This window comes from Ranitomeya imitator, chromosome 7 (genome assembly GCF_032444005.1).
Source record: "Ranitomeya imitator isolate aRanImi1 chromosome 7, aRanImi1.pri, whole genome shotgun sequence".
Classification (NCBI taxonomy): domain Eukaryota; kingdom Metazoa; phylum Chordata; class Amphibia; order Anura; family Dendrobatidae; genus Ranitomeya; species Ranitomeya imitator.
Genome location: NC_091288.1, coordinates 222,063,136 through 222,079,590, shown reverse-complemented (window position 1 = coordinate 222,079,590; position 16,455 = coordinate 222,063,136). Strand labels below are relative to the sequence as shown.

The 16,455-nt window shown below is 40.1% G+C and overlaps 1 protein-coding gene across 1 annotated transcript in view; it reads left to right on the top strand.

Annotated features, from left to right (window-relative positions):
- The window catches only part of LOC138645671 (uncharacterized), a 214,859-nt gene extending 199,321 nt beyond the window's left edge, over positions 1 to 15,538 (top strand). Inside the window, exons 10-11 of the mRNA XM_069735129.1 lie at positions 13,698 to 13,965; positions 15,049 to 15,538. Coding sequence (XP_069591230.1) covers positions 13,698 to 13,965; positions 15,049 to 15,233 — 453 coding nt within the window. The 3' untranslated portion in view covers positions 15,234 to 15,538. The remainder of the gene's footprint in view (positions 1 to 13,697; positions 13,966 to 15,048) is intronic.
- The last annotated feature ends 917 nt before the right edge of the window (positions 15,539 to 16,455 follow it).

The following is a 16,455-nucleotide window of genomic DNA, read 5'->3' as shown; positions in this document are numbered from 1 at the left end:
TTTTAGCACATATTAATTTCACAACTTTTATATGATATTTATAACACTCATTTTATATGAGTTTTCTAACACATTCTCACGGGAATATTATATATATATATATTTTGTGTTTTGCGCAATTATTTGACACTGTAATTCGCATTTTATATAAAATATGCATAAAAAATCTTCACATTCTCACGGGAATATTATATATATATTTTGTGCTCTGCATCATTATTTGACACTGTAATTCGCATTTTATATAAAATCTGCATAAAAAATCTTCTTGGCTGCACCAAAACACGTAAGAAACAAATGTATAACTTTTAGCGCTGTCGCATCCGCAGATATTATTCCAGCGTTCTTTAATTCTATATTATTTTATCACATATTAATTTCACAACTTTTATATGATATTTATAACACATTCTCATTTATAAGGGATTTATAACACAATATTGTAAAATCATTTATTGGTTCGCGGCCTTACTAATATCCTTTGAAAATAAATTCAGCATTATTATTCCATGCTGTAACATTTCTATTCTGCAGCCTCCTGTTTAGTAAAAATTCAGCATTCTTTTTATATCTTTGGTTTATATTATATTAGCTTTTTGATAATCCCGGGAGTGCCATCTATCTAGCCCTAGTATTTTTGTTATCTCAAAAGGGTGTGACACAGTCACATATATTATTCCAACATTCTTTAATTCTACATTATTTTAGCACATATTAATTTCACAACTTTTATATGATATTTATAACACTCATTTTATATGAGTTTTCTAACACATTCTCACGGGGATATTATATATATATATATATATATATATATATATATATATACTGTATATATTTTGTGTTATGCACCATTATTTGACACTGTAATTCGCATTTTATATGCCGCTGCTTTTTCTTGTTTTTGTGTAAAATCTCTGGCAGACAGGCACAGCTGTATCTCTACAAGACATGCGGGACACATCAGAGACATTGGAAATTGGGGGTTATAATGTCGAATTCAGAAAATAACCATTTTATATTGAATGACTAATGATTTCTATAGGCCTACTTTACTATGAAATTATGCATAAAAAATCTTCTTGGTTAACCCAAAACCGTAAGAAACAAACGCATAACTTTTAGCTCGAACACATCAGCATATATTATTACAGTTTTTTGCTGAATTAAAAATTATACAGTTATTTCATATTTTTGGGGCTTCATGACAGGAGAAATTATTGATAGAAACCCAGAGTTTTGATACGTGTATGAAAATACACCAATATTAACTATTTGTGCTATTTTAGGCACAAATTTGGTCTATATGCATAACAGGCAGGAGTTGGGGCGAAGAAATATGTGTTACATGCGTAGTGAATTGCAAATATATTCTGAAGTGTATGGCATTTTGAGAAATGTGTAGCATAACCAATTACCTATCACGGTCACTAGATGGCAGAATATCATATTAATTATACATTGGGGTTTACTTTTGGAAGCTTATAAAGGCGGTGTGTATGTGCACAGGATAACTTATTTTGTTTTTATAGTCACTAATATCCATATTAAATGACTCTTTAGCTTTATGAGTAAGAGACAACATACAAATAGAATCCTTTTCCCTAGTAGTTTTATATTCTATGTCTGATATATTTCTACACAAAGCTACAAAACTATTTTGTAGTTTATAATGTATCACAGTAGTTTCATGTGAAGTTACATCTTAGGTTCTGTTCAGACTATTGTAATATCTATAGCTTAAAATAGAGCCAAATAGCTACTTTCAAACACGGACATACACCATTGATTTTCGTCACAAATGGATCCAATATATCTCGTGTCACGGTTTATTTTTACCGCGTTGCGGGTTAAAGTTATAAGCATTTAAATAATAATTTTCTCATTAGATATGTGACTCGCGATATTTATTTGCTTAGGCTAGATCATTTTCAGTTTAACAATACATTTTATCACAAAAATGACCTTATCTGGGGCCCTAGAAACAACATAGCAGCATTAGTAAGCCCCTTTCTTTTTACATTATCAAGAATCCTTGGGTTAAGATAACGTAAGTTTATATGCATAAAGCATTTAATATAGTGCACCAAACATGATATGGTTTTTGATTTCTATGAACTGTCGAGGTCTAAAATGTAATCGCACTATACACTATGTGTGTTGTGTGTGATGCATGTGTTGTGTGTGTGTGTATGTTTGTCGTGTGTGTTGTATGTGTTGTGTGTGTTTTGTATGTTATGTGTGTTTGTTGTGTGTGTGTGTGTTCTGTATGTTGTGTATGTATGTTTGTTGTATGTGTTGTGTGTGTGTGTGTTTTGTATGTTATGTGTGCTTGTGGTGTGTGGGTTCTGTGTTGTGTGTGTGTGTGTGTGTGTTCTGTATGTTGTGTATGTATGTTTGTTGTATGTGTTGTGTGTTTTCTGTATGTTATGTTGTGTTTTGTATGTTATGTGTGTTTGTTGTGTGTGTGTGTGTGTTCTGTATGTTGTGTATGCATGTTTGTTGTATGTGTTGTGTGTGTGTGTTTTGTATGTTATGTGTGTTTGTGGTGTGTGGGTTCTGTGTTGTGTGTGTGTGTTCTGTATGTTGTGTATGTATGTTTGTTGTATGTGTTGTGTGTTTTCTGTATGTTATGTGTGTTTGTTGTGTGTGTGTGTTTGCCTGCAGCCATCTCCTTTCTGTAATTCTCCTCTCTCTTTACAGAGCCATAAATCTATAATGGCCAATTCATTTACCCATATTTATATAGAAAAGGTAAAAATCACAACTGAGGAAGAAACCAGTAGTACATGAACAAAAGTAACACCCGGAAAATAAAATACTGTAAACAATAGTAAAACATTATATTCAATAATATTCATATTTTTAACCTTATATGATTTGTTCGCGACAGTTCATAGAAATCAAAAACCATATCATGTTTGGTGCACTATATTAAATGCTTTATGCATATAAACTTACGTTATCTTAACCCAAGGATTCTTGATAATGTAAAAAGAAAGGGGCTTACTAATGCTGCTATGTTGTTTCTAGGGCCCCAGATAAGGTCATTTTTGTGATAAAATGTATTGTTAAACTGAAAATGATCTAACCTAAGCAAATAAATATCGCGAGTCACATATCTAATGAGAAAATTATTATTTAAATGCTTATAACTTTAACCCGCAACGCGGTAAAAATAAACCGTGACACGAGATATATTGGATCCATTTGTGACGAAAATCAATGGTGTATGTCCGTGTTTGAAAGTAGCTATTTGGCTCTATTTTAAGCTATAGATATTACAATAGTCTGAACAGAACCTAAGATGTAACTTCACATGAAACTACTGTGATACATTATAAACTACAAAATAGTTTTGTAGCTTTGTGTAGAAATATATCAGACATAGAATATAAAACTACTAGGGAAAAGGATTCTATTTGTATGTTGTCTCTTACTCATAAAGCTAAAGAGTCATTTAATATGGATATTAGTGACTATAAAAACAAAATAAGTCATCCTGTGCACATACACACCGCCTTTATAAGCTTCCAAAAGTAAACCCCAATGTATAATTAATATGATATTCTGCCATCTAGTGACCGTGATAGGTAATTGGTTATGCTACACATTTCTCAAAATGCCATACACTTCAGAATATATTTGCAATTCACTACGCATGTAACACATATTTCTTCGCCCCAACTCCTGCCTGTTATGCATATAGACCAAATTTGTGCCTAAAATAGCACAAATAGTTAATATTGGTGTATTTTCATACACGTATCAAAACTCTGGGTTTCTATCAATAATTTCTCCTGTCATGAAGCCCCAAAAATATGAAATAACTGTATAATTTTTAATTCAGCAAAAAACTGTAATAATATATGCTGATGTGTTCGAGCTAAAAGTTATGCGTTTGTTTCTTACGGTTTTGGGTTAACCAAGAAGATTTTTTATGCATAATTTCATAGTAAAGTAGGCCTATAGAAATCATTAGTCATTCAATATAAAATGGTTATTTTCTGAATTCGACATTATAACCCCCAATTTCCAATGTCTCTGGTGTGTCCCGCATGTCTTGTAGAGATACAGCTGTGCCTGTCTGCCAGAGATTTTACACAAAAACAAGAAAAAGCAGCGGCATATAAAATGCGAATTACAGTGTCAAATAATGGTGCATAACACAAAATATATACAGTATATATATATATATATATATATATATATATATATAATATCCCCGTGAGAATGTGTTAGAAAACTCATATAAAATGAGTGTTATAAATATCATATAAAAGTTGTGAAATTAATATGTGCTAAAATAATGTAGAATTAAAGAATGCTGGAATAATATATGGGACTGTGTCACACCCTTTTGAGATAACAAAAATACTAGGGCTAGATAGATGGCACTCCCGGGATTATCAAAAAGCTAATATAATATAAACCAAAGATATAAAAAGAATGCTGAATTTTTACTAAACAGGAGGCTGCAGAATAGAAATGTTACAGCATGGAATAATAATGCTGAATTTATTTTCAAAGGATATTAGTAAGGCCGCGAACCAATAAATGATTTTACAATATTGTGTTATAAATCCCTTATAAATGAGAATGTGTTATAAATATCATATAAAAGTTGTGAAATTAATATGTGATAAAATAATATAGAATTAAAGAACGCTGGAATAATATCTGCGGATGCGACAGCGCTAAAAGTTATACATTTGTTTCTTACGTGTTTTGGTGCAGCCAAGAAGATTTTTTATGCAGATTTTATATAAAATGCGAATTACAGTGTCAAATAATGATGCAGAGCACAAAATATATATATAATATTCCCGTGAGAATGTGAAGATTTTTTATGCATATTTTATATAAAATGCGAATTACAGTGTCAAATAATTGCGCAAAACACAAAATATATATATATATAATATTCCCGTGAGAATGTGTTAGAAAACTCATATAAAATGAGTGTTATAAATATCATATAAAAGTTGTGAAATTAATATGTGCTAAAATAATGTAGAATTAAAGAACGCTGGAATAATATCTGTGGATGCGGTAGATCTAAAAGTTATACATTTGTTTCTTACGTGTTTTGGTGTAGCCAAGAAGATTTTTTCATGCAGATTTTATATAAAATGCGGGCGAATACAAAAAAGGCTTCTTTATTTCCAAATAACATGCTGCAGATACACTATCATCATGACCTGTGTGACTTGTGGCTGTCAAATAAAATACAATGCTCTGATAACTGCAGTAAACTCATTTCCGCTACCTTAGTAAATATTGTAAGTTGCTCTCTGTGTACATTCTACACTGATTTATTGGGTCAACAGAACCTCTGTTAGTATATCTCCCCCACAGAAACTCTGGCTGTCTAGTGCCCGGCATGTCCTGTAGAGACACAGCTGTGCTTGTCTGTCAGTTTCACACTTATATTAATGAAATGTCTTTGTAAGCCACGTTGTCCTGTAGAGACACAACTGTGATTATTATATAAACGGCATGGTGTGTTATAAAATACAATATATAAAAATGAGAATACCTTACACATTACAGTCTGCAGCCAGAAACAATGGTTCTAAAATACACTGCATAGAAATGTGGCCGTAATAGGTAATTAGTTATGCCACACATTTCTCAAAATGACATACACTGTAGAATATATCTGCAATTCACTACGCTTGTAACACATATTTCATCGCCCCAACTCCTGACTGCTATACATATAGGACAAATTTACGCCTAAAATAGCACAAATAGTTAATATTGGTGTATTTTCATACACTTATCAAAACTTTGGTTTCTACATAATTTTCTATTTATATGGCCTAATTAGCAATACTATTCAGTTGCATTCTGAGATATATATATATATTAATGTACACTCTGCACGCCATCATGCCTGAACAAAACAGAAATGTAGATTTTTTGCGAATTTATTAAAAAGAAAACTGAAATATCACACGGTCATAAGTATTCAGACCCTTTGCACAGTATTGAGTGCAATATTACACTCAGTCATTCCGCCTGTTACTGTATACATTGGTTATGCCACACATTTCTCAAAATGACATACGCTGTAGAATATATCTGCAATTCACTACGCTTGTAACACATATTTCATCGCCCCAACTCCTGACTGCTATACATATAGGACAAATTTACGCCTAAAATAGCACAAATAGTTAATATTGGTGTATTTTCATACACTTATCAAAACTTTGGGTTTCTACATAATTTTCTATTTATATGGCCTAAAAAACAGTAATACATGTGCAGAAGTAACTTAAAATGTGTTCCCAGAATCAAATTACCAATATCAAACATGGTGTGTTATAAATGCATGAATAAAACTGATAGAAATGCACAAAGAGTGCAGAAGTGTTATTTCTATAAAGATATATTGCCCGGTTTCTTATGTATGTCCAGTTATTTTCAACAAAACAAGGATAGAGTCAAATTATAGACAGCACAGGCCACGTGCATAAAGATAATAACATAAATAAGTCCTAAATGTCTATTTCATGTTAAAATTTGAGCTGTTGTTTTATTGTGAGAAATAAATCTTTTTCTATTTTTACAATATCGTGTCTTTGGTTTTTTTATTCGTATAAAACATACCGCTTCTTACTTGCTTGTGTTGTAACATTGGGTCATATTATATATATATATATATATATATATATATATCAATTGCCAAATACCGACTCTGATAAAAATCATACCGACTCTGATAAAAATCATGAGATCGCTGAAATTGTCAGCCATATAAACCAGAGATATAAAAAGAATGCTGAATTTTTACTAAACAGGCTGCTGCAGAATAAAAATGTCACAGCATGGAATAATAATGCTGAATTTATTTTCAAAGGATCCGTAATACCAGGGTCTAACTTACTGGATTTGGTACGTAGTACAACGCAGAGCCATGCTCTGAACAGTAGAAATTTACCACCGGGTTGGGATTCATTTATGCAGGCTATGGCCGAACTAAATATGCCGTCTACAGTTGTGGGTAACACCGCTACTAGGAAGCTTTTAGATGAATTAAAAATTACCAACAGTGAGACACGCTCTGTATCTACACCGCTGAAGTTAGCGGCGGTTCCCCGTACAATTCAATCTTTACATTCCCCGTCATTAGGTACCACACGTGGAACTCTGCTACCTAAAAAAAGGTCTCTACCGATGCTGCAAACCATGTGGCTCACGATGTAAAGAATGTACTGGCTAAAATGCTGTACTCGCCTTGTAACGCTATATTAATTATTTTGTAAGAAGTGTAATTGTTCATTGTACTATTTTAATGTTTTTACTTTTTATATTCTGTATGAATTTTTATAGTAATGAAATGTCTTTGAGATGCTGTTTTATTGTGAGAAATAAATCTTTTTAAATTTTTTACAATATCGTGTCTTTGGTTTTACTTGTGTTGTAACATTGGGTCATATTATAACTTGTGTTGTGACATTGGTGCATATCTCTTCTGTGTATATAAGGCAGCCACAAGGATAAAACCTGCTACAATGTGATTAAACACAACTTGCAATGGCCTCAGTAGATAACAAATAACTTTGCAGATGCCATCTTCAGGACACAAAAAAGAGAAAGCAAATATCAATTCAGGTACAATACAAGTACAAATGTGTTATAAAACAAAGTTCTGCTTCACAAAGATCACCAAACAGCATGAGTTTGTACAAAAATATCTGAACCTCAGATAACACAGCTGTTTTCTGAGAAAGCTAATACAAAAACAAATAACCTCAGATGCCATCTTCAGGACACAATAACTTTTCTGTTTGTGAGAATAAACATTTATGGGGTACGCAAATACAACAACAATTGCTTGACCTAGGTGCTATAAACCTCTGACCCACAGTTAACCTAATTTAGGTAATGTTCACCATTTAGTTAGTGTTTGAGAATACTTTTCACATAACAGGATGTAGGATTGCATACAGAAACATCAGCCCTATTCACTATATGGATACACTGTGAATAAAATATAAAAAGAAATACTGGTATAATATGAGAATACTTTTCACATAACAGGATGTAGGATTGCATACAGAAACACCAGTCTCGGGCTACGTATAAAATCTAATATAAAACAAATGAGAAAGGTGTTATAAACCACGTGTAAAATAAATACACGACTAGGCTATAATTATAAACATGTGTTATTCCACAAAATACGGGAATAATATCAAAACTACAACAAATTAAACTATATTAAACTATATCAAAAGGGGAAATCAAACAAGGAGGGACAGCTGGATACCAGCCGTCAAACAAGGGGAGGGGTTACACACTTTGATACACTTTGATAGGGGCGGGGCACCTGTCAGATTGAGTTTGACGAAACCACCCGCTTATACACTACTAATGTGTGTTTCCCAGGTTTGTTGAGGTGTAGTCCGTCTCTGGCGAGGAGTCCATCATACCAGTAATTCACACCGTGGTCCAGGAATCCAAATCCTTGTTGTCTGCACCATCGTCTTAGCCAGTTGTTTGCATCAAGGATCCTGTTCCATCTCCTGGTGCCATGCCCGTCTACTGGAAGGATAGAAGAAAAAACTACCTGTGCATCCAGTTCCTTTACTTTCTTCCCCAACTCTTCAAAGTCCTTGCAGATTGTCGGTAGGTCCTTCCTTGCCGTGTCATTGGTGCCAACATGTATCAGAAGAAATGGGTGGACGTCCTTGGAGCTGAAGAGCTTTGGTATCCTATCGGTCACATCCTTGATCATCGCACCTGGAAGGCAGCATACTTCTCTTGCAGTTATGTCCGGTCTGCAGATGGCTGCTTCTGTGCCTCTCAGTAGTGAGTCTCCCACCACCACCACTCTTCGTTGCTTCTTGGCTGTACTTTTTGCTGTCACTTGTTGCTGTGTGCCCTTTTCTTTTTTGCTTGCTGGTATTGCTTCATTCTTAGGTGTGCCATCTTCATCCTCTACAAAGATTTGATATCGGTTCTTCAGTTGTGTGGTTGGTGATTTCTCCATGGTCTTCTTGCTTCTTTTGGTCACATGCTTCCACTCATCTGCTTTTGGAGGTTCTCTGACACTTTTTTCACCTTCTGTGACCAGTAGAGATGCTTCTGTTCTGTCTAGAAAGTCTTCATTCTCTTTGATGAGTTTCAAAGTTGCTATTCTTTCTTCCAGACCCCGCACCTTTTCTTCTAAAAGGGCCACTAGTCTACACTTCTGACAGGTGAAATTGGATTCTTCTTCTGGTCGATCTGTGAACATGTAGCACATGCTGCAGCTCACCATGTAGGTTGTCACATCTGCCATGTTGCTCCTAGATCCTGCTGACTTGCTGTGTGTTTTCCTTCTTGTGTAATCTACTCAGCCAAGCTCTCTTGCAATAATGTCCTACAGGCAAAAATTACGGCACGCGGTTTGGTGATGCTTTCGAAGCAGCTGGTCCCGGCTGTACCCAACGATCTTCTAGCTTAGGGAGACTTCGCTTCTCCCAGAAGGCACCTGGAATATGCAAATTAGCCTCCTGAAGCTTGAATCCCTGGTTTGGTGATGCTTTCGAAGCAGCTGGTCCCGGCTGTACCCAACGATCTTCTAGCTTAGGGAGACTTCGCTTCTCCCAGAAGGCACCTGGAATATGCAAATTAGCCTCCTGAAGCTTGAATCCCTGGTTTGGTGATGCTTTCGAAGCAGCTGGTCCCGGCTGTACCCAACGATCTTCTAGCTTAGGGAGACTTCGCTTCTCCCAGAAGGCACCTGGAATATGCAAATTAGCCTCCTGAAGCTTGAATCCCTGGTTTGGTGATGCTTTCGAAGCAGCTGGTCCCGGCTGTACCCAACGATCTTCTAGCTTAGGGAGACTTCGCTTCTCCCAGAAGGCACCTGGAATATGCAAATTAGCCTCCTGAAGCTTGAATCCCTGGTTTGGTGATGCTTTCGAAGCAGCTGGTCCCGGCTGTACCCAACGATCTTCTAGCTTAGGGAGACTTCGCTTCTCCCAGAAGGCACCTGGAATATGCAAATTAGCCTCCTGAAGCTTGAATCCCTGGTTTGGTGATGCTTTCGAAGCAGCTGGTCCCGGCTGTACCCAACGATCTTCTAGCTTAGGGAGACTTCGCTTCTCCCAGAAGGCACCTGGAATATGCAAATTAGCCTCCTGAAGCTTGAATCCCTGGTTTGGTGATGCTTTCGAAGCAGCTGGTCCCGGCTGTACCCAACGATCTTCTAGCTTAGGGAGACTTCGCTTCTCCCAGAAGGCACCTGGAATATGCAAATTAGCCTCCTGAAGCTTGAATCCCTGGTTTGGTGATGCTTTCGAAGCAGCTGGTCCCGGCTGTACCCAACGATCTTCTAGCTTAGGGAGACTTCGCTTCTCCCAGAAGGCACCTGGAATATGCAAATTAGCCTCCTGAAGCTTGAATCCCTGGTTTGGTGATGCTTTCGAAGCAGCTGGTCCCGGCTGTACCCAACGATCTTCTAGCTTAGGGAGACTTCGCTTCTCCCAGAAGGCACCTGGAATATGCAAATTAGCCTCCTGAAGCTTGAATCCCTGGTTTGGTGATGCTTTCGAAGCAGCTGGTCCCGGCTGTACCCAACGATCTTCTAGCTTAGGGAGACTTCGCTTCTCCCAGAAGGCACCTGGAATATGCAAATTAGCCTCCTGAAGCTTGAATCCCTGGTTTGGTGATGCTTTCGAAGCAGCTGGTCCCGGCTGTACCCAACGATCTTCTAGCTTAGGGAGACTTCGCTTCTCCCAGAAGGCACCTGGAATATGCAAATTAGCCTCCTGAAGCTTGAATCCCTGGTTTGCTAATCTATCTGGGTATTGTAGTTCTCCCATCCCCTTTATTAATTTTGTTGCCCTCCTTTGTACTCTCTCTAGTTCCATTATATCCTTCCTGAGCACCGGCGCCCAAAACTGGACACAGTACTCCATGTGCGGTCTAACTAGGGATTTGTACAGAGGCAGTATAATGCTCTCATCATGTGTATCCAGACCTCTTTTAATGCACCCCATGATCCTGTTTGCCTTGGCAGCTGCTGCCTGGCACTGGCTGCTCCAGGTAAGTTTATCATTAACTAGGATCCCCAAGTCCTTCTCCCTGTCAGATTTACCCAGTGGTTTCCCGTTCAGTGTGTAATGGTGATATTGATTCCTTCTTCCCATGTGTATAACCTTACATTTATCATTGTTAAACCTCATCTGCCACCTTTCAGTCCAAGTTTCCAACTTATCCAGATCCATCTGTAGCAGAATACTATCTTCTCTTGTATTAACTGCTTTACATAGTTTTGTATCATCGGCAAATATCGATATTTTACTGTGTAAACCTTCTACCAGATCATTAATGAATATGTTGAAGAGATCAGGTCCCAATACTGACCCCTGCGGTCCCCACTGGTCACAGCGACCCAGTTAGAGACTATACCATTTATAACCACCCTCTGCTTTCTATCACTAAGCCAGTTACTAACCCATTTACACACATTTTCCCCCAGACCAAGCATTCTCATTTTGTGTACCAAGCTCTTGTGCAGCACGGTATCAAACGCTTTGGAAAAATCGAGATATACCACGTCCAATGACTCACCGTGGTCCAGCCTATAGCTTACCTCTTCATAAAAACTGATTAGATTGGTTTGACAGGAGCGATTTCTCATAAACCCATGCTGATATGGAGTTAAACAGTTATTCTCATTGAGATAATCCATCCTGCGCCCGTTCTGTCATGTGCTGCTCCCATCCTGCGCTCGTTCTGTCATGTGCTGCTCCCATCCTGCGCCCGTTATGTCATGCGCTGCTGCCATCCTGCGCCCGTTCTGTCATGTGCTGCTGCCATCCTGCGCCCGTTCTGTCATGTGCTGCTGCCATCCTGCGCCCGTTCTGTCATGTGCTGCTCCCATCTTGCTCCCCCGTTCTGTCATGTGCTGCTCCCTTCCTGCGCCCCCGTTCTGTCATGTGCTGCTCCCATCCTGCGCCCGTTCTGTCATGTGCTGCTCCCATCCTGCGCCCGTTATGTCATGCGCTGCTGCCATCCTGCGCCCGTTCTGTCATGTGCTGCTGCCATCCTGCGCCCGTTCTGTCATGTGCTGCTGCCATCCTGCGCCCGTTCTGTCATGTGCTGCTCCCATCCTGCGCCCGTTCTGTCATGTGCTGCTCCCATCCTGCGTCCCCGTTCTTCCATGTGCTGCTCCCATCCTGCGCCCCCGTTCTGTCATGTGCTGCTGCCATCCTGCGCCCGTTCTGTCATGCGCTGCTGCCATCCTGCGTCCGTTCTGTCATGTGCTGCTGCCATCCTGCGCCCGTTCTGTCATGTGCTGCTGCCATCCTGCGCCCATTCTGTCATGTGCTGCTGCCATCCTGCGCCCGTTCTGTCATGTGCTGCTGCCATCCTGCGCCCGTTCTGTCATGTGCTGCTCCCATCCTGCGCCCGTTCTGTCATGTGCTGCTGCCATCCTGCGCCCGTTCTGTCATGTGCTGCTGCCATCCTGCGCCCGTTCTGTCATGCGCTGCTGCCATCCTGCGCCCGTTCTGTCATGCGCTGCTGCCATCCTGCGCCCGTTCTGTCATGCGCTGCTGCCATCCTGCGCCCGTTCTGTCATGTGCTGCTGCCATCCTGCGCCCGTTCTGTCATGTGCTGCTCCCATCCTGCGCCACTATTGTATTATATGCCCCCCATAAGATGCTCCAGTGTGTATGCCCCCGTATGCTGCTGCCATATAAAAAAAAAAAATACCATACTCACCTATCGTCCGGCTCCACTGCAGGTGTGTCTTCAAGAAAATGGCACCGGAAAGCGCAAACTGCGCAGGCGCCGATTCCGGCAGCAGGAATCGGCGCCTGCGCAGTCCGCGCTTTCCGGCGCCATTTTCTTGAACACACACTCCGGCTCCTCTGCCTGTCACTGGACTCTGTCACAGCAGAGGAGTCGGAAGACGGAGCCGCACGCAGCGCTGAAACGGAGGACAGGTGAATATACTTACCCTCCCTCCTCGCGCGTCCACGGTCCCTGACTCTCCAGTGGAGATCACGGTGTGCGTTCAGTGCTTACGCATACCGCGATCTCCTGGGAGCGTCACTCTGTGGGGGCCAGACTGCGCAGGCGCTTGCGCCTGCGCAGTCTATAAAGGCTTCGGACAGATTGACGCTCCCAGCGTTATATTATAGATAGGGACTTAACATAAATAGTATTAGACGAAAAGGACACTTGGCGCCGGCCTCAGTCCTGTCAGGAATCACCTCTTTTGGGCGAGGTCTACTTAAATCACCAACCTATTTGGACCAAGATGGTCTGAACAATCGGCAAGTACAATATGTAAAGTCGGTGATGGTGGTGATGATGGAGACAGTAACAATACTGATGATCATGGTGACTACAATGGTCATCACGTCTTACAGAGGATAACACTTTATTAAAGGGATGGGGATAATGAAGACATTACGGTGAAAGAATGAGACATCTTGATGTTGACAATGATGAAAGTTGCTGACTATAGCGATGATGATGATGTTGATGATGTTGCTGCTGTAGTTCTGGCTTTACAATCTCTTTGACCTGGCTTTGTCTTCTCATTGAACGGCTGTAAGGTCAGGGTATGATTTGGGACATTGTGCTTTATTTGGATTCTTAAATATTTTTGTAATCCTCCCTGTGATGAACAGATCTTTATTCTAATTATTTTGAATAATTCATTAATTTCTCTTTCCTGTTAGTTTAAGAGTTCTGTTGGGATCTTCTCCAGATCCTCAGAGAATGAATATTCCTGGCTGCGGAATCTGCTTGAATCTCAGGACTTCGGTAAAATTAAGCCCGTTTACTCTTGTTGTATAAGCAACAATGGATTCTCCAGATTCTGTGATGAGGTCTCTCAGTGCAAATTCGGGATCCTGTATCACAGCAAGAACCGCGGGAGAGTGAACTTGACTGATGTGACCGACTCTCTGTATGATGAGGAGCTGGGGCATCTCTCCTCTACACTTGGTAAGAGATGGAGGATTGTGAGGAGGACAGCAATGTTCTATGTATGATGAGGAGCTGCAGCATTTCTCCTTTTTAAGAGTGAATGTCTTGACTCTTGAGGATTCCATACATCTTATTTAGTTGTCTAGCTGAAAACTCATATTTTCAATGAGGAGAGTGAAGGAAGCTGCTGTCAGACATCAAGGCATTTTCCTTTTCTTTCACTACATTTTACACCACCCTCTACTCTTCAGACCCCTCCCTGTCCTCCCTCCAGACCCCTATGTCTGTCCTCCCTCCTGATCACTCTCTGTCCTACCTCCTAACCCCTCTCTCTGTTCTCGCTCCACCCCTCTTTCACTGTCCTCCTCCTTCTAGACATCGCTATCAGTCCTCCTACATACAGACCCATCTCTCTGTCCTCCCTGCAGACCCCTTTCCCTGTACTCCCTCCAGACCCCTCTCTCTGTTCTCACCCCAGACCCCTTTCCCAGTCATTCCTCAAGACCCCTCTATCTGTTCTTGCTCCAGACACCTTTCCCTGTCCTCCTTCCACAATCTTCTACCTGTCCTCTTCCCTCCAGACCCCTCTCCTTGTCCTTGCTCCAGACCCCTTCCAGATCCCTCTCTGTTTTTGCTCCAGACCCCTCTCTGTCCTCCCTCCAGACCCCTTTCCCTGTCCTCCCTTGCAGACCCCTCTTTGTTGGGGGCTTCCAGCAATGACGTATATCACACACCTCTTGGATGTGTGGGACATAGTCAGCCGTAGCGTTCGCAGTGAGATCTGGTGAACCAAGAGTGACTGCAGGACTGGGCGAAAGGGGCAACCCACCAGGTCTGTGATGGTCCAAGGAGATAGTAATAAGTTATTTGTTTCCCCTTCCTGCTCCTCATGATCCATCAGACGGACACTGACTGGCCACCATTTTCCTGGATTACTGCAAAAGGAATCACCAAAAATTCACAATCATTAGAATCCAAACAATTAAGTGAAATTCATATGAAATAGATTAATTAGATCTGATTCATTCATCTCTGTACTTGGCATATAAAGTGGCATTCGTGGTCCGAGCTGCAGTAATTCTAATCTGGGATCTCCTACAGGAAAGGAGAACGTGGTCGTGGTGATCGATGATCTGGATGATGATGGTGATGCAGTGAAGAACACAATACTCTGCTCTCAGCCTAAAATAAAGAACCTGGCTCAGGATCTGATCCTTGTAAGGAGCGCGTCACCGGAGGAGAAGAAGAGGAGAGCGAAGGACGGACTGAAAACAGTCTTACACTGAGAAGACGTAAAGAAGACTCCTCATTGTACCACGTGCCCTGGTGACCGGGCCAAATGTATCACATCTGATGTTACTTTATGTGGCAATAACTCTGAAATGTGTCAACATATCCCAGTAATTCTGGGAATATTTTCTGGGACACGTTGTACTTTATATTAGTGGTAAATTTAGGATGAAATGTTTTGTCTTTATAAAGATATCACACATTGGACAAAGATTAGCAGTTTTCGAGCTTTGACTGTTTCCCCCCCTATTATCCAGATTGTCAGACCACACAAAATAGTTAATAAATCTCATTTCCCTGATGTTGTTTTTTTCCTCAGCACCGTCTGTAAAGTATCCTTTGTTTTATTAGGATGTTAGAAGCTTTAAAAATGCAGCAATATTTTTTCATTTTTTCAAGGATCTTTGTAAAACTTATTTTTTAGGGACTTATTCAGTTTTGCAGAGAGTTTCTGGGACCTAATATTGGAAAATCCCGAAAAGTGATATCATTTTAATAACAGCACCCCTCAACATATTCACAAACTGCTGTCAGGTAGTTTATTAACCCTTCAGGTGCTTTTCAGGAATTAATACAAAGTGGAATGACAGGGATAGAAAATGTTTTTTTTTTTACCACCTACATGTTGCTAATATCTGAACAGGCCCCTATAGCCGGCAGACTCTAAGGCCATTACGTTGCCGTGAATTGTCATTGCATCCATCAGGACCTCACAATCATGATCTCCAGGTTTAGAAGGGGCTATAAAGGAGCCCCCACACTGTGTAAACAATCTAAATGCCGTAATCACTATTGACTGCAGCATCTGAGGGGTTTACCGGCCATGATTGATGCCACCAACACCGATGGTGACTGATGGAGGCTATAGTGTACAGCCGGCCGCGGTGCTATGCACTTATATATCTCAGGTTAATAAAAGGACGCATTGGGGTCACTAAGGAGACCTCCCATATGTTAGTGCATCCTAGCAGCATTCAACACAAGCTGACGACCTTAGGACCCTTAAATGACAGTCACATCCCACCCATGTATATAGAAAGTAATAATAGCAGGATACGTGGAGTAAGTAGTGTATATGAGAGGTCTCAGAGGAGCATTAGAGGGCTAACAAGTCTAAGACCAAATGTGACATCCACCAAAAAAGCCGCTCACGGTGGAAATCCATGGACAGAGAGTGGATGTGAATCTCATCACAAGTCCTGAGCCATGGTGTTCACT